Source organism: Durio zibethinus, chromosome 13, assembly GCF_047325235.1.
Source record: "Durio zibethinus cultivar Kanyao isolate XHJ-2024 chromosome 13, ASM4732523v1, whole genome shotgun sequence".
Lineage (NCBI taxonomy): Eukaryota > Viridiplantae > Streptophyta > Magnoliopsida > Malvales > Malvaceae > Durio > Durio zibethinus.
The window spans coordinates 7250023-7269365 of NC_143174.1; the positions used below are offsets into that span (position 1 = coordinate 7250023).

At 35.6% G+C, this 19343-nt stretch overlaps 2 protein-coding genes across 6 annotated transcripts; one reads left to right on the top strand and one right to left on the bottom strand.

Annotated features, from left to right (window-relative positions):
• Positions 1 to 1547: 1547 nt before the first annotated feature.
• LOC111302761 (uncharacterized) lies at positions 1548 to 10720 on the top strand. Of its 5 annotated transcripts, XM_022898565.2 has the most exons (10): positions 1548 to 1689; positions 1791 to 1917; positions 3354 to 3425; positions 4522 to 4611; positions 4827 to 4869; positions 6224 to 6330; positions 7200 to 7295; positions 8709 to 8899; positions 9041 to 9110; positions 10254 to 10720. In XM_022898565.2, the coding sequence occupies exons 2-10, from the start codon at positions 1840 to 1842 to the stop codon at positions 10362 to 10364; spliced, it is 858 nt and encodes a 285-aa protein (XP_022754300.1). In that variant the 5' UTR covers positions 1548 to 1689; positions 1791 to 1839; the 3' UTR covers positions 10365 to 10720. The 5 variants fall into 5 exon arrangements, with proteins under 5 accessions (XP_022754300.1, XP_022754297.2, XP_022754298.2 ...); XM_022898562.2 differs by having other exon boundaries at positions 1584 to 1917; XM_022898563.2 differs by lacking the exon at positions 3354 to 3425 and adding an exon at positions 3245 to 3316 and having other exon boundaries at positions 1627 to 1917.
• A 303-nt stretch (positions 10721 to 11023) lies between these two features.
• On the bottom strand, positions 11024 to 18686 carry LOC111302760 (uncharacterized). The gene is made up of 7 exons (XM_022898561.2): positions 18395 to 18686; positions 18098 to 18300; positions 17565 to 18020; positions 17114 to 17473; positions 16860 to 17038; positions 13801 to 16773; positions 11024 to 13706 (listed from the first exon to the last, which is right to left on the bottom strand). Exons 3-7 carry the CDS (start codon positions 17854 to 17856, stop codon positions 11130 to 11132), a joined length of 6381 nt encoding a protein of 2126 aa, XP_022754296.2. The 5' UTR covers positions 17857 to 18020; positions 18098 to 18300; positions 18395 to 18686; the 3' UTR covers positions 11024 to 11129.
• Between the last annotated feature and the right edge of the window lie 657 nt (positions 18687 to 19343).

Here is a 19343-nt window from a genome sequence, read left to right on the forward strand (position 1 = left end):
TACTTGTAAAGTTAGCATGTCAACGCCACATCAGCAAAGTCAATATTAACGCCTTTAAGTCAATGACAACGTTAGCATTTTTAATGGTAAAAAAAATTATAAAATTAATAATTGAACTAAGATTATTAAATCAAAATAATATAAAAACCAAATTTATATGAATTATAATATAAAAATCAAATTTCAAAATTTCACAAAATATAGAAATATTTGACATAATTTGACCAATATAGTATAGTAATTGCAAACTTCAATCAAGCCAATATAGTCCATAATTTGTCAATTTGTGTGGCAAACCCACTTATACTGGCAAGGAAAATTTTATTTTTTAACATATAATGGTAAGGAGCTTATTAAAATAACAAATGATATTTTTCAATGGAATTAGGGATGTTAATATGACAGGATTGGAATGAGGAGGGCATTTTCGTAACAGACCTTGGCTTTTTTTTACCCTTTTCATTTTCATCCTAACCTTAATGAGAAATTGTCTTTCCATTCTCATTCTTGTGAGAATTGAAAATCCTTATCATTTAAAAAAAATATATATTGAGTTGGTCAAATTAAATTGATTTTTATCATTATCTTATATATTCAAAGTGATATTATTGTCATTTCATTCATTTAAATAAATTTAAATACCCTTAAAAGTTTATAATGTAAAATATAATGATTATATATACGGAGAAGGAAGTTTTAATTTTAGATTTGAATTGTCCAATTGATTACCATATAACTTTTTCTTGCTTTGTGTAGAGAACAAAAAGAAAGAAAAGAAAGTTAAAGAGAAAGAGAAGGAAAAGGAAAGGAATGAAATTATTAAAACATAAAAATTTTTTATTTGTTAATATTTATTATAATATACAACAACAACAAAAAATTACGTTTTAGATCTCATAATTTAGGGTTTGATTGTATGAAAATTAAAAAAAAAATCATATTAAATTATAGTTTTGAATTTTTATAAAAAACAAAATAAATTTTTCATTTTTTTATTATAATATAAAAAATAAAATCTAAAAATATAATAATAATAATAATAATATACAAAAAGACAGGAAAGAAAAAATAAAATCTAAATTAAAACTTTTTCATCAAAATTTATAATTATATTTTATATTTTTTCTTTCAATTTAAATATTTTTATAAAAATTTTATAATTTACAATAAATTAAAAACCATATATTTAATCAAATAATTGATAAAAATTCAATGCTCATAACGTAATATAAATAATCAATAATGAAAATTTAGTCCCAATATATGAAATATTAGACATAAATATTTTTTAATTTTAATATTTTCATACTATGTTGTCTGTGAATTAAAATTATTTTTATTATTTTATATTAAAATAATTATAATTATATAAAAATAATAAAAAAAATTGATGAAAAAAATCCTCCCAAACGAAACAAAAGGACAAGGATTCAATTACACATTTCATGTCAATTGCAGGGCCAAAGTTGAATACCTTTTCAGTTTTAAATTCCAATAAAAAACACATAAAATTAGGAAAAAAAAAAAAACTGTTACTCCTCGAGGATGACCACCAAAGGCGCTCACGCGCATCTAATGCACGTGGCTTCAACTCTTTTTACTTTCTGAACTCAATAGAAACAAAAAAAAAAGAAAATTATCTCATTTGAAGCAAGAATTTTGAAAGAAAAGAAAACTGCAACAAGAAAGGTATTCGTTTTTGCTTTTTATTTTTTTCCTTTTCTGTAACATATGCAAACGGTAAATCTGCCTCAATCTTTACCAATGAACGCGCCTTTTGGGGGGCCCAGCGCGTCGAATCCAATTGTCGCCGGAGCTCCGGCGAATAAGGATCGGAAAATGGCATCGGCGGAGCATTTGGTTCTCGATCTGAGCAACCCTGATCTCCGAGAAAACGCTCTTCTCGAACTATCTAAGGTAAAATAATCAACAAAGTTTTTAACTTTTTATAGTATTTGAGTAAATGATGGTTCTTTTTCTTCTCTTTTATGTGTTTGATAATGTAGGGTTTTGGTTTAAATTAAATAGGGAATTCGAGGGATATTTGATTTGATTTTTTCTGTTTTTAGGTGATGAGGAAACCCATAGAAACCATATGCAAAGGTGCCATTTTTTATATTTGTGTTACTTCTAAAAGATATTAAAAAGATATGGAAATGTGGATAGGAAGAAACTAATTCCTGTAAACATGTTATGTTTTTTTGTTAAATTTTGGGTTATTTTCCTGAAAGAAAATGAAATTCATGAAAATGGGTATGGCATACATATTAATGGTGGTTACCATGGTTTTGGCAAAGTAGTCATTGATAAATGAATACCGATGTGAAAATTAGAGTGTCTTTCAGGCTCTAGAGGATAAGGACTATTAAATTATGATATTGTTAAATTTGGGAAAAAGAGATTCCCGAGAATGGTTATTATTAGAAGTTTGGATTGAACTAGAAGAGGGTAGAATTAAGAATGTGTTAATGGTCCATCTAGAGCCTTGAAAATTTTAGAATCTTCTCACTAATCTACTCTTTATCTTGTATGGTATCAAGTTTTACGAGTCCTCTTGTTTTTAAAAGTAATCTTTGAATTTTTACTTATATGGGTTATTTATTTGTATTAAGCCTTTCGGTCTTGTTTACTAGTGTCCTTTTTATGGTTGCATTGCACGCCATTTCTTACGTTTAGCTCCTTGAATGAACAATGGCCTTGAAGGAGATCATATGTATTTTGCATTTGGTTCTTTCTTAGAGTAACGCTCTCATATTTATTCCCTAAGGATAAAATGGGGTTGGCAACTGAAAATTGCTTTGGCTCTTTCTTTTTTCTCCTTTACATGTTATGCTTGTTAATTGTCTCATGCAATGGTTTTGGTTTCATTGTAAAGCATTTAGCATTGCATTTAGCCGCATTTGCTTGCTTTATCTTCAGGTTGAAATACTTGTCCTACCTTGAGAGGAGCAAATTAGTCAACCACTCACTATAGTTAGTGATATGGGCATATGGGTGGTTGATTGAAGTGAATTCATCATTTTTAAAAATAAAATATTTAGGTTCAGTGTTATTTGTAAAGATCTAAAAGTGAGATAAATAACCCAGAATAGTTGTTTTTCTTGTTCACAGACCTTATTAGGTTAATCTCTGCAACTTAATCTCCTCTCATTTTTCTTTCTCTGTATGTGTTTATGCAATTTAGCCGTTCAGCATTTTTCTGTTACTACTATAAACTAGTGTCTACCTATGGTATATTTTTTAGAACAAGGAATTATTTCAAGATTTGGCTCCTTTCGTGTGGAATTGTTTTGGTACTATAGCTGCACTCATACAGGTATGCCTAATAAACTTGTTTTTGTTTTTATTTTTAGAAGAGAGAATTGTTTCAAGATTTGGCTCCATTGTTGTGGAATTCTTTTGGTACTATTGCTGCACTTTTACAGGTATGCTATTTATAGTTGGTAGTTCAAAATTACTCCCCTCTTTCATCCCTTTCCCATTCCCTTTCTCTGTGATTTTTTAAATTTCTTATTCACTGTCTAATGCATATAGGCTTGGTAGAGAACTTGGTAAGTTCATTTGATCATCTTTCTTCAATTGAGTCATGGATGCTACTTCTGTTGTTTTCTATGCTTTACTTATGGTGCATATCTTTTAGCAAGATGTTATCTTTCATGTTTTTGCTGGTGTAAGCTAGCACTGTAAGCTTGGGCATGAACATCAATCAAAATGAGGATAGGCAGCTAAATATTATTTGAAGTTAAAGTGAAATATAATGGTATTATCTCTTCAAAACTAGAATATGAAAAAGATGGTATGTATATGTTGTTAGTTAGGTAACATTCCTATTCATCTTGATTAACATGCACTTTGTTTTACCAGATCCATGGAGATTGTACATCTGTATGATGAGTGCAGATGTGCTAGTGTACTCTTTGAGTGTTTCCGTATTTGACTTGGGTTTTGTTTGTTCTTAGAGATTTTACAATGTTCAACATTTTCTTTGTAAACATAAAACCACGAGTTCCTTTCTTCTTTTTTTAGTTGTTTGTGGTATGTGAAATTTTTATCTTTTGCAACTTCATTATGATGTGTGCATTATTCCATATAAATTCATTTTAACTCAATTTGCAAAATATTCCCTCCTTTTATGACCTACACGATAAGAAAGGGGATAGGAAACGGTAGAAGAAGTAGTTTTATTAGAAAGTTTTATTACTTTTGGGCTAGTGAGAGATGACTTATTGGGAAAAAAACCGTAAGTCAAATTTTACTTCAAAATAAGGGTATATCTGATGTAAATTGAATTTTTAGTTTATTTTACACTTTTATCATACATATGGAAACATTTTAAATCATTAATTTTTTTCAAACAAGTGGATTCTTGTCGTTTTGAGTCTAATGACCACTTTATACATGCTAGATGTTCTCTTATATATTCTTTTATCAATTGAGTTACCAATTGGAAATTGAAAAATTATCATGGTTAGGGGCTTATTCTGTCTCAATTCATTATTGCTAAACCATTTTTACTTGCAGGAGATAGTTTCAATTTATCCTGTTCTCTCACCACCAAATCTAACTCCAGCTCAATCAAATCGAGTTTGTAATGCCCTTGCTCTACTGCAGGTGATATCTTTTTGGCCTTTTCTAGTGCTTCTGTTATGTTGAATTTTTACTTCACTAATAGTAACTCATTACTCTAATGTTGCCTTTCAGTTTCTTTTACATTTTTTCTCATATTGTCATTGAAGAGGAAAAAAAATAAAGTTTTGCACTATTTTTGTTTATTATTGGTCAATTCAAAGGCGCTGTTAATGCGTCATAAATTTTTCATCTTACAGTGTGTAGCTTCTCATCCAGACACAAGGATGTTATTCCTAAATGGTATGTCATTATTTGATGAGAATACTTGTTTGGTTTTGAGATATGTACCTTGTTGCTTAACACGACATGGATATTTACTGGTTTCACTGTGCATTGCTTTTTATTTTTTTTTTTAATTGATTGTTGAAGTTGCATTGAATATCAGAACATTTTGTGATCAATTATGGATTATCCTCTGAAATAGGATTGCCATGTTGTCATATTGTAATTGCTTCTAAGTACCTGAGTACAAGGCATTCTATTGAGATTTCTTGTTGCTAATCATAAAAGTTGAATATCCTTTGGGTAGGGAGAATAGCAGTTTGAGATCGTGAAATAAACATTATAAGTGATACTTGAAGTATTTTTTTCACAATAACATTTCTTTTCTTTGGAAAAATTCTCCTATACGCTGGCAATGGAGTTTTTAAATTCCACAAGTAAGTTTAAATGGACATATTTTTGAAAATTAATAAATCATTTAACTTTAAATGGACATATGGAAAACCTTTAACCCTGGTTCTGGAGTTTAAAACTCTACCGATAATTTATATCTAATAATCCTTCTTTTAATGTAGTTATTTGTTAAAATGGTTTTGTGTTAAAGCAAAAGACCCCTACGGTTCTTAATTATTAAAATTTTATTTCAACTGTAAGTCCAGTGAAAAGACTACTGGAAAATTTATTTAGTAGCTGATTAGTAAATGAAATGGATTGATATATACTTAATATTTTAACAACTGTCCTGATTTTCTATTTTTGGATGCCCCTTAAAAATTGTATACAATCAAAAGTCAAAGGGTAATTATTGCAAAAATTCCAACATCTTTTAATAAATTTTACAACTATGATACAAAAGGGAGTTATACGCACTCAGTTTATGTAGGGGTAAAAATCGCCAGCTATAATTTAATGCATTTTCTTAGTCTTTGAGCTTTTCCAAAGAGAAGAATATTGACAGTGGGAGTAAATTGGTTTCTTAATTGTTCTTTGTTTTGAGGTTGTAATTGCAGAAAGCTTGAATTAATGTTGGACTTTCGTGCCATTGTCTTTTCTAGGTAGCTTTGAACTAAAAGTCCTTTCCACTGCACCCCTATGACTTTGGGCTGTGTGCATAGCTCGTTCGTAGAGGGTTGCATTGTGTTGGTGTTTCCACATTATTACTTGGTTGCTTAGTCCATTTGCTGCGTGTTTAGTGTGTTCTTTTCACCCCCTCTCTCTCCTCTCAAAGTAATATCTTTGGGCTTATGCACTAGTGATGTTACTTTCTTGCTTCCTCTATTTAATTAATAAATGACAGATAATCTTTTCATCACCTACATAAAGTTGTAAGTGTTCTAATTGACGCCTCTCACTAATTATTTTCCATTTGCAGCTCACATACCCTTGTATCTGTATCCTTTCCTTAATACTACAAGTAAATCAAGGCCTTTTGAGTACTTGAGGCTTACTAGCTTAGGTGTCATTGGTGCCTTGGTGAAGGTAATTTGTTCTTGCTTTGATTTAAGTTGTCGAGTTACCAGCAATGTGATCTTCATGGATTGTAATGCCATTATACATTTAACTAGAACATGCTAGAAGGAAATGCGTAATCCAAGAAGAGTCTGAAAGAATTCTAAAGGCAAAGCAGTAGTCTATGATCATCGGGAGAATTGAAGTGGCCTTGTGTAAAATCTATGATAGAAACGTAGAGAAAAACAAAGATGTGGTTCACTTACTGCCGTAAATAGGATGAAGGACTTTCCATGATCCGCAACAGATGATTATAAACTTTGATATCAGCCTCTGGAAATTAATGGTCAATGAGACTTGCACTAATTTGTGTAAAGAAAAAGCTTCCATATCTATCCTAGAGACCTATCTTCAATTTGGTTTTCTCATATGTCACTTGAACTCTGTAATCAGCTAGCCTGTAAGAATTTTCCATTGCATGTTTATTAGGAGCTAATTCAGTGAACTACATGAACTAGGAAGTTCCCCCCATATTTTGTGCTGTTGTACATCTCTTTATCGCCGAGGGATGTGTCCCGTTTATTTCCTAGGTAGTTAGTAATGTCTTTCCACTTGTAAAATGTAAATTGATTTATAAAAAAAAGTAAATTACATATATTGCTTTTGCTATTCTTTCTCTATTTCAGTCCCTTAAATTTGAGAGCACACAATAGATGCTCTGTATGTTGGGTTTTCTTTAGTAATATCTGCTGCTTGCAACAATTAATGTGTGGGAAAGTGAGATTTTAGCAGTCAAATTTGAGCCAAACTAGCAATGATCTCTTTGTTAATATTCATAGATGTCTGCATAATGATTCTAAAGATAATAATAAAATGAGCTTACTTTCTTTCTTTTGCAGGTTGATGATACTGAAGTTATTAGCTTCCTTCTTTCGACTGAGATAATCCCACTATGCCTGCGCACAATGGAGATGGGCAGTGAACTGTCGAAAACAGTTGAGTTTGTTGATTTTGTAACTTCACTTTTCCAATTGTTCTAAATTATCTACTTTTTCTGTTTTCCTGTGTATTCCATCTGAAAATATGTTTATCATTCAAATAGCGAAATTTGGGTGGAATTGTGTGTTAACCGACATGCATGCCTGGGGGTTCCCATGTCTGGCAGCCTGCTCAGGCCTGGAAATACATCACATTTTAAATTTTTTGGCAGACTTGAATACATACTTTCATAACAATGCCAAGAATATTATCACTTAATGTATATTTTATGTATTTATATATTGATTTATTAGATTTTTTATAACAGTGTATATGTTTTTAATGTAAGCTTTGTACTAAATTGGACTTTATGGAAGGGCTTGTGCATCAAAATCTAAGCTCCACTCGAGTCCCGTCTATTCCAATTTTTTCTTGGACTTGGACTAGGCAAAGACCTGCCTGTGCACACCTGATAGTGAGCACATGCAATGTTTCAACTTTGCTTACATTATATAACTGTAAAGTAAATTAGAATATATATTTTTATTGTTCCTTAGCATCTTGAAGCGTGTCTTGTCATTCACTCTATATTTCAAGTCAATTTGGGGTTGAGATAGCATGCCTTGGAGGCTTATGCTTGTGCCATATTTTGTTAGTGAAACCACCATTAGGTGATGCCAGAGGTGGTCGGTGGGTGGGTTAAGTCAGGTTTTGGGTGGAATCATTTCAATTTGAAGGAGTTTGTATTGCATCAGGTTTGATTCATGTCTTGCCACTGTTAATCTACTATAAGTGGGTATTGGATTTGGGTTTAGGTTTAGGCTGTTGAGTTCTGAAGATTAGGTTGTTCTGGGATTTGGGTTGGGTTGGGTTGGGTTTTGCTATTTCTAGCTGATGGCCCCTCCCTTTTTTTTTTTTCAATCTCCTGGAGGTCTTTTAAGTTAGTCAAGAGCACCAACTTTGCTTTACAAATGTTGCCAACTCTCTTCTCATTAAGAAATTGGTATGGTAAGGGTTTTAGATGTTTTGCTTCTTATGTGGTTGCTGAGTCTTGTCTAACATGACTAGTTCAAAAGGGACATGTTCTCATTCTGTTGTTTACTTTTCATAGGGTTTGGTCATATGCCAGCTAATAAATGTGGTAATGAGATCCAATTTGCAGAAGTTCCAACTCCTATCCCCACCCCTTTTTGTAGAAATTTTATTAGCTTCTATGTTCACTTGAGCTATAGTATGTTATAGTGTGGGGCTTCATACACCCAACTTTGGTGAACTACGAAAAATCTGAAATTGATGTGCACTTGACAGCTGTTGTACCTCACCATTAGAGTTGATTCTGTCATACTTAATAAGTGGTTGTCCCGAATTCATTGCATTATGTATAAGGTTCTTGTTTCCTTGGTTTGTGACAAATGATTGTTTGATGGCAGGTTGCCACTTTTATAGTTCAGAAGATTCTATTAGATGATGTTGGCTTGGACTATATTTGCACTACTGCAGAGCGGTTTTTTGCAGTTGGTCGAGTTTTAGGAAATATGGTTGCAGCACTTGCTGAGCAACCCTCTTCACGACTATTAAAACATATTATTCGATGTTATCTTCGATTGTCTGATAACCCAAGGTTCGTTAATGAAGATGATCATGGGGTCACTTGTCAATTTTTGGCTCTAAGTTCACCCTCTTTTCTTTGCTTTTCCATAGTTTTATTTCTGAGGTTTATGCATAACGTTGACATGTTTTTGGGCTTTCCTTCGTAATACAGGGCTTGTGATGCGCTAACAAGTTGCCTTCCAGATATGTTACGAGATGCCACCTTTAGTACTTGTCTTCGTGTAAGTACAGATGTTTAATTCATATTTCTTTTTTTTTTTAGTTTTGGCTATAATTAAATCCAGTTATTCATATTGTATTTTATCTTGAAGAGTCCTGCTGAGAAGGGTTATAGTTAGCCAATTCCATACGTGAATTCATTTATCAACATGGGATAATACCTAAAAATGTCCTTGGAAATTCTGCCAAAAATGTAATTCATCATCTTTATTGCATTCAATAAGCCTATATAATTCTATTTAGATGCATAATCTTTAATAGAGATGTGTGTAATAGTCCACTAAAGCAACTAGACACTAATTCCTACTAGTTATGCTTCTTTTGCAGCCATTTGGCATTTGTAATGCTTTGCTGGCAGCCACATGGTGTTTCATAGAGAAAAGTTAAAGTGAAAAATTAAATATTGCTCCTATTATTTTTGTCTAATTTGGGAAAATATTCAATTTTTTCTGTTCTTTTCCTTTTTTCCCTTTGTTTTTGCCAGCTCTTCTTCTTCTTTCCTTCTTGACTGGTCTGGTATGGTTATGGCTATCTCTTTGAAATCCAAAAAGCATTTACTGTAAACATTTTCAGCAATCATTTTGTATCATTTGAATTGAAAGATAAAAATAGAATATTTTGTTCAACTAGTGGTTTAGTTAAATGCTAATAATAATAATGTACTCAAAAGAAAAATACTAATAATATGGAAGTTACGGATCCCTATTCTTTGTACATATTTCAGTTACTATAAAATGAAGAGTTATGAATATATATTTATTAGTAAAATATACCTTTTTCTTGACCTAGTTGAAGTTGATCTTTACTTGTTCACATATTTGCTGAGAGTTTGGAGTCTTTGTTTTGTTATGTTTGATATGCTTCAGGATTTTATGAAGAAAAAATTCATATTGCTGACATAGGTTGTTTTAGATAAAGGCTGGATTAAGTTGAATGAGTTGTGCTTATTGGTGACCATTGGTAGTTGGCCATTATTTCGTTAGGTTATTTAAATCCATTCCATTTTAACTATTATTATTGGAGAAATGATGTCTGTACATGTTTTCTGGAACTGGAAGAGAAATTTATTCAATTTTTAATAGAAAGCTTATCTTTTCTGAGGCATCTGCTTTTTTTTGTCTCATCCACTTTGTTCATGCTTCTAGGAAGATCAAACCACTAGGAGGTGGCAGCAGCAGTTGCTTCACAATGTTGGGGTGAATCGGGTGCCAACTCTTCAGGCTGGTGGAGGATTCGATCACATGCTGGTTAACTGAATATCGTACAAACTTCTTTACATCACTGCCCATCTTTTCCAAATTGAAAGCTGGTTGCAGCTGGCAGGTAGTCGTAATCCTTTATGATTTTATCTAATTAGATTTTTTTTTTTTGGTGTGTATGTTAATTTAATTAGTTGTTGTAATTAGTGATTTGTCCTTAAAAGAAATGCGGTAGTGTGAGATTTAAGCTTGGTTTAGGGTGAAGGAGTGATGCTGGTCGGATCATTCTGAGTATTTTGAATCTGAATTGTGTACATTTATTCAACTAATTTTCATGTATAATGAAATAATTATCAGGCTGCGTGGATCAAGAATAAAAAATGATCAGGCTGCTCATTGGTCTTGCTTGATAATAGCTCTTGCCTCTAATGTGTTAGTGATTTGTTTTTTCAGTATGTTTGAAGAGTTGTAAAGAAAATATGGTTGGTTGATGCCAGTTTTGGATGACAAATCTCATTTTGTTGAAAAGTGAAGGCAATGAGTCTCTGGAAATGAAAAGATTTATTATTCATTTTACTATATCTGCAGATATACTGTGTAAACTATTTGTATTAGGCTTTTTAAGATTTAATTAGTAGACAGAACTGTTTTATGTTCTGATTTTTTCAGAAGAGCTCAAGAGAGAGAGTGTTTTATATATGAATTATCTTCCTAAATTTGGATTGAGCTGGTGATTTATTGATAAGACCAGCGAATTTGGATTACATTATAGGCTGAGAAGGTGAATTGCTTGTGTCATAAAACAAAGTGACAATTAGCCACCTATCTTGACTTAAAAATCTCTTCTTTCATGGCGAGGGAGACAGCACTTAGACTCCCTCCACTCTCCACTCTGACCCCAGGCATAACCACTGCTCTGCTTCCTATAAACCCGCCTTCTCCAATTCTGATTTTCCCAAACTTAACTATGCCATTTTCACCTTCATATATGTGTCCAAACAGCAGAACCTGTCTTCCTACACATCCTCCTCTGTCAATCTCCACCATTTCAGGATTCAATAAAGCTCCCATGCTATCCACGTAAATCCCTTGGTCCAGTTCAATAACTGAGCCCATTAACTTCATCCATAGCACATATAAAATAGACCCACTAGTCATTGCCATGAAATAATCCTCAACCAGTGTTCTAAAAGCTTGCCAGATGGTGTCCGCGAAGACCCTTTTACTCCAAATCTGTACGGTTTCACCTTCATTCTTCTTTCCCACAAGAACCCATTTGGCCACAACACAAGTTGATGCAGCTACAAGTCCTGAAGAAACCCAAAGCATTGGAAGCAACCAATGCAGTGGGATTATTTTTGACTCCTTTATGTGAAGAACACAACTTAAAGGTGCAGAGACTGCTAATCCCAGAAGGAAATAAGGAAGCACAGTTTGTAATAATGGTTGAACAAAAATTGCCCATGAGGTTTGATACCATTTTCTTTCAACGGTCACTTTCCCTGTGTCCTTTTTCTCTAATACCGCCGCCGTTGGACAGCCTGAAAGGTTTACTTTTCCGTCAGATTGTTCCAGGAAGATTCTCCAGGCCTCAGGAAGCGTTTCCTTATTTCGCAAGCGCTGGCAAATCTCATAGATAAGAGAACGACCATGATCAATAGAAGCACTCTGAGAGGATGTTGAAGCTCGGATGACATCTACCTCATGGCATCTGACAAAAGGATTAAACTCTAGCGCTTCTGCTTCTTCCATGGTGAGATTTTGTTGAATATTAATATCACCCACATTGATATATGGGAACTCAATCTCATCCCATGGTTTAGTGCAGTCAAGTGCAGTGTCACGTGTGGCTTCATCCTGTGGAACTGGCCGGATTTGTAGTTGGTAGATGTAGCGAACACCCCCAGACTTTACGCGGCGCTGGAAATCTTCTGCAAGGAAAAGTAAGGGCCGGGTGTCTTCTTCGTCCCTTGGAATTGCACCTGTTTCTGGTGGGAGAATCCCAGTAGGTTCCACCTTACCAGAATCCTCATTAATACTCTCATCATAAGGTCTCAACTTGAATTTCACATACCTTTCCTCTCCACCTGAGAACCGAAGAAGCCTAACAAAATTTGAGTAGTAATGCAGCTCTGCATATGAGTTAGCTTGGCGAAGGGACATCCACACTGCATCGCGGACATGTGGGACTCGCTTCACATGCTCTTCTCTCGCAGCAAGTCCACACACAAGCCATGTTGCAAAATCGGCTATAGTCCGTGCGTAGAACGCCTTTCCAGTTTTAAGTGTCAAGTCAAGAAGTGGGGTGTTATCAACCTCATCTGAAAGTATTCTCACTGCAGCACCTCGAGCATCTATCCTTGCATCATCATCAGCGCTCAAGCTATTGCTATGTCTAACTACGACACGATAGGACTTTCCAGGATGGAAAATGTTGTGATTTGGAAAGCCTTCAATCTTGTCATATATCTTCAAGATGCCATTCCCTCCTACACCAATTCGATGAAAATATCTTGATTTAACCTTCAAAGTAGTAGAAGCTAAACTTGCAGCAAGATTTCCTACTATTTTCTTATATTTCATGTCCATTTCTTCTATTCGGTCATCCAAAGCATGCTGGGTGTTCTTGGACATGATTGGAGTATGAGATCCAACATAAACACCACCTCTTTGTAGGACTGAGTTTTCTGGTGCCACTGAAAGTGCAACAAGAATTACATTCTTTTCAATTAATGAGCCAGGGAGGACTAGGCTTTGACTCCCGACAACTGAATTATCTTGCACCTCAACTTTCCTGCGAATAAAACCACTGCGGGAGTAGAATCCAGTGATGATTCTGCTAAAGTCACCAAGATGAACACCAGCACCGATTTTGACCAGCTCCGGTTCTGAAACTGGGTTGATAGCTCTGATTGAACAATGCAGCCCAACCTTTGCACCCAGAAGCTGTAAGTACACACAAAAAGCTTCTGTTCCGGAGAGAAGCTTGGCAAATCTAAGGTGGCAGGCAATGGTAATTCGGTGCCTAAGGAATATCTTGATATGAGATGGCTTTGACTGTTCTTTCTCAGTAAGAAGACGGGTCAAAGTGCATGTAAGGAAACTGAGTGTTAGGCCATGAGCTAAGTAAGTTATGGCAACTGAGATGGCAAGGCTTGCTGGATTCAAAGTGACGCTAGAAAACATGGTAACATATGCAATAAGTGTGAAAGGAATCCAATGTAAGGCTCCCGATATGCAAACAAAGGCGAAGTGTTGAAGAGAAGGGGGACTTTTAGAGAGCCAAATGTATAGAAAGTAGAAAATGGCTGCGGAGAAACTGCCGAGGAAACCGACCAGGTAGATGCCAATGAAGTGGGACATTGTCTTATTTGGCGTAGCATTTGACAGCTCTGTACCCTGAAACCATGATAGACCATAATATATGATCATGAGCTATGCTATTTTCTATTAGAAACATAAACCCAGAGATTAGAAAGTGCAAAGTACTTACTTTTTGAACACTGTTAGCCTTGGCCGATCTGATGACAGGTGTGCCTCCTTCACTCTTTTGCAGAGGCAATACTTCAGCTTCTTCTCCCAATACACTTCCCTTTTGGATCACTGCATAAGGTCCAACTGATGAATTCCGGCCAATTCTAATGGACTGCAAGCTCAGTATTCCATTCTTCACTTCATGGCTTTGAATTAGTGCCCCTTCTGCGACCACAGCTCCATCCCCAATTGCAGCTAAAGATGGGTCTGTAATGTCAACGGTATCTAGCAAAACTGATGACCCAATTCTTGCTCCAAGCATCTCAAACCAGTAATTTAAAAACACTGTTCCTCTCAGATGCTCTGCCAGAACTTTTGAAGCTATTTGTTGTACCTTGTAAAGTGCCCACCACTTAACAAAATCAATTGACCAAATGGCAATGTCATGAATGAGGGCATAGTTTGGTCTCAAGAAAGGATTTCCAAAGAGAGCAATGCATATGCAAGTTAAAGCTATGCAGAGGACCCAAAAAAGTGGTGCAAAGGCCAAATATATCAAATAAGCCAGCCACTGAATTCCATCTATTGTTGTATAGCTCTGTGAGGTGAAAGTCATGAATGCAGAAACTGATAAATATGCAGGCACACTCAACATGATAGACACAAAAATAAGAGCCAGAAACTGTAAAAACCAGATGCCTGCTTGGCGATATATGGATACTTCCACAAGAAACTCATCAGAATCGACATCAGGTTCAGGAAGAAGGGATAAAGTTGTATTAAGTTCAGGTTTAGACCTCGCTACGAGATTCTCTGAGAAGTTTGCCAAGTCTGCAATGCAGGTTGCAGTGAAGATATCCACTGCTCCAACTGGCACGCCTAGAAAATCTGAAAGTTTTTGAGCTGCTCCAACAACTCCAATTGAATCAATTCCATATGAGACAAGGCTCTCAGTGGCAGAAATATTCTTGGTGGGGATCCCGGTTAGCTCAGAGACCAGGCCTTTCAGAAATTCTACGATGTCCTTATTTCTCAATCTTGGACTCGGTAAAGGAGAACTCAGAAGCTGACGAGGTATTCTTCCTTCTGCACAAGTCCCAGTAGTGAATGAACGGACCAAAACTCTCTTTGAAAAGACTGGTTCTGGGACTACGTTCAAAGTTCCCTCTGTAAATTGTTTAAAGCATTCAAATCTCTTGATCTTTCCTGATGTTGTTTTACAAATAGTCTTGGGCTTGATCAGTTTTATGGCAGCTACATTAACACCATGTTCTTCTGTAACACGTGTTTTGATTTGTTCAATGACGTCCTTATCGACAGGTTTTCCATCTCTAACTTCTGCAATTACAACAAGGCCAACATGGTCAGAACCATCTGGAACTGAAATTCCTTTCTCTGACAGGACTTCCTCTGGAACACCAATGACAGCACAACAACCAGGCCGTAAAAGTTTGGATGAGCTCTCAACCGTCTTTTCTACATCCGCTGAGTAAATATTTCTTGCTGCTACAATTATTAGATCCTTGATTCTTCCAGTGATAAACAACTTCCCATCAATTATTCGTCCCAAGTCTCCAGTTCTAGTGTATTTTCTTCCAGAGTGATTTTTAAGCTCATTTCTAAAAGTTTGATGGCTATATTCCTCCCTACCCCAATACCCAATGCCGGAACTTGGACTACTAATCCATATCTCTCCTTCTTTGCCTGCTTCTTCAAGCTCTAAACCAGTCTCTGGATCAATTATTTGGATGTCAACATCTTGATTGTCTGGATCAACATAACCACAACAAACTCTTCGCTCCCAATCAACCAAGATGGGCTTCCCTTCTCCATTTGCACAACTGACAAAGACACAATTTTCAGCCAAGCCATAACCAGGTGCCATCACCTCTTGAGAAAGGCCAAACGGATGAGTGAGCTCAATAAATCTTTTCAGAGTTCTCTGCCTTACTGGTTCAGCAGCAACCATTAGGAAAATAAGGGAAGAAAGGTCATAGTTCCAAACCTTATCCTTGTCAGACTCTAGTCTTCGAACCACTAGCTCAAAAGCAAAATTGGGTCCAGCACTGTGAGTTGCGTGGTATTTGCTTATGGTCTGAAGCCACGTAAGGGGGTTTCTGATGAATGTAATTGGGGAAAAGAGTATTGCCGATCCACCACTAACCATAGTAGTAAAGAGTCCCCCAATTAGCCCCATGTCATGGTATTGAGGAAGCCAACTGACTAAAACTGTCTTTGAGGTGCTCTTGTATCTCCGACGCATCAACTTCACATTATGAACGAGCCCACCATGAGTAATCATAACCCCTTTAGCATCACCAGTGGACCCAGATGTGAATTGCAGAAAGCATAGATCATTTGGCTGAGGTTCGCATTGATCAACTGTGTCATTTGGAAGTACTTTCTTGAAGTTCTTGATCCATGAATCTGTGTGCAACCAATCAAGGTTATGCCATTTCGTAGAAGATTTGTCAATCTTCCTTATCAATGAGATAAGATTCTTCACCAAACCAGCCCGAACTGCAGAGTGATAGACAATAGTTGATAAAATTGCCACTGCTCCACATGATTTGGCAATATTTTCAATCTTCAAAAGTGCTTGTCCGCTTCTTTGTAGAGGATCTGGAGGAAGAACTGGAACTGGTAACACCTTTGCTCTTAAGCAACCAAAAAATGCATCAATGAAGTCCAGACCTGGAACATAGACTAGTAGAACCCTGTCACCAGGCTTGATGACCGGTTTTCTGCTCGTCAAGATCTTTTGAGCTATAAAAGATGCATTAGCATGAAGTTCTGCATATGTCCTTTGGCCTACTGCTGCCCCGTCTTCATTGATCCAAGTATAAAGTATTTTGCTTTGAGTGATTCCATGAGTTCCCCAGTGCTTCAAATAGCCATCAAGTGTAGACAGATTAGGGAATTCCACTCCAGAATGTTCACCTAATTCTTTGGGATTCCTATTCCCACAATCTGATTGCAATGGAAATAAATTCTGCAAAAAATACATTATAAGTGAAGTTCTCTTTGGATCATTGATTTTAAGAAAAAATTTTAGAAGCAAATAACAATGTATATTACCTTAACATATGGAAATACTGGTGAAGGATTGTTATTTGCAAAGTGCTTGCAGATTAGGGCCATTGCATAGAAAGAATTCCTCTCTGTAAGCTCAAATGCCATAAGCCCACCAACATAGTAAGTATTCCTCTGACCTTGAAGTTCAGACTCAAAGCGCTCATAGAAACCATTCTTCATATCTGTAGCAAAATTAAAATATCAGCATCCATCTGGCATATTTCAGTGATCTAGCAACAGCTGGTTTAGCATACTACCTTCACTAGAAACATGAGGGAAATACTTAAATCGTCGTTGCAAGACCACCTGCTCAACTTCTCCTCCCATGGTTTCAACTGCTTTTATTGCAAGCTCACAGACAGTTGCTCCTTGAATATCCAGGGAGTTGCCATATGACCAGAACAAGAAAATGTCAGCATCAGCAAAGAATCTCTGCATTGCAACAGGATATCCAATTGTTGCGGGATCGTCCATATATTCGCCAAAGTAATAAAAACCAACAGGCATATCTTCTATTCCTTTTATTTTCAAGACTGTAATGTAGTAGTCAATTGTCATTACTTTACTGAACAGCTCCTTTTCAACATCATTCAAATCCATTACTTCGGTTTCATTTTCTGTGTCAAAAAAAGAAAAGTCCCTGGTCGAGCATCTTGGGGAATGGCTGAAAAAGAAGAGAAAAGAGTGCGAGAGAAAAAGTAGACAAACCTGTAGGATTTGAAACTGGTGATCTATATGTCTTCCCATTCTTGAAAGGAAAGGCACCTGACATGATAATCTTATCAAACTCCATAACTTCAGAATCCCCTTTAATGCTTTTCACCTCAATACTGACACCAAGAGCATTACGTCTTACAGCCAATACTTCACTGTTACAAAGGACTTTAACTGGAAGAGATTTACTGATCTTCTCCCAAAAACTTGTGTATCCACCTTTAAAACGTCGTATTTTTCCGGCCATTGAAGTTCTGGTGAACTCATGAATGTAGGCATAAGGCATGTCTTGAACGAATCCATAACTAGAACTCTAGAAGCAGTGTATCCATAAGCTAGAGATTGTGGAACAGATTTAAATCCATGACCCTCGAGATAAGTTGGCGTTAAGTCTGCAGCTAAGTCGCTCACAGCATGTACACCAATTCGATTTGAATCCTTCGCTTTGTCCTGTGAAAAGTAAAATGGATTCTTAAACTGACTCCTGACTTAAAAATCTGGATACAACAATGATAGCGGCAACTGACCTGAAGTTCTAAAGTCAGTGCGACCATAGAGACATAATCATCGGCAACTTTAATCTCCTGATACTTCTCTGTAGAACTGTCAATAAGGGCAAGCTTGTGGGAGTCCATTTCTTCCAATTCAGACCCGATCTCTTTTGCCATGTGAAATATCACTGGTGCACTGTTTGCTGCGACAACTTGGCCACCTAAATCATAGACTTTTCCTGCATGTTCACATATGGCACAAATATATATCATACAGGGCCTTAAACTGAAAAACAAAAAGAAAAAAAAAACTCATTTTAGTCCATTTTGTACCTTCTAGTTCAACCGATTCACACATTCCACCTACTGTATGATACTTCTCTAATATGGTTACATTATTATAACCAAGCTTGATTAAAGCATAGGCAGCAGATATGCCACTAGGACCAGCTCCTATGATCCCAATACTTGTGTTTACTGGGAGGCATGGATGCAGCTTGTCGAATTGATCTTCTAATGATTTTCCTTGGTCCATTTTCGACAAGTTCAGACCTTTTACGATCAGTGACTGTTAAATTCAAGAAACAATTCTTGTACAGCTTCCATATATTGATAATTTCCAACTTCTGCAGAGAACCACAGTGCAAGGATATGTCAAATAAATTCCTAAACTTGGAAGAATAACAATTGAAACTTGAGGGTGGAAACGAATGCTTTCATGCACCTTCTTGTCTATTCTGCTAAATAATTGAGGCCTTTATAACCTCAAAAATCCACACACTACAGGATTCAGAGGGACTACAGAAATTGAAAACATAGTTGAGATGACAATTCTTCTCTCTTTGCCAAATAAATAAATAAATAAATTGTAGCTCTTAAGCATTTGCGACGGGGAAAAGTTGCGTAATAGAAATTTATGACGAAGAAAATACAATGTGCAATAAAACCTGATGGTAACTAGGTTCATTGCTACCACCTATTTAGAGCATTAATCAATTTACTTTAACAAATACTGCTGCCTGGTTATGTAAAGCATCTCAACGAAAAGGGACAGTGCTTTAAAACAAATCAAACACCAAAATCTGTTTTCATGAAGTTGTTCAAACCACAATTTTGTGCCTAGGCAGAAAGATATTTTCTTAGTACAGCATATGTAGGTGGCGGATCTAGGATTTTTTCGAGTGTTCACTTATAATATAAACAAAAAAACTACAGATGGAATTACCAATTTTATCAATAGAAAGAGTGTCTCTGAGAAAATTTTGGGATGTCGGAGCAAAAT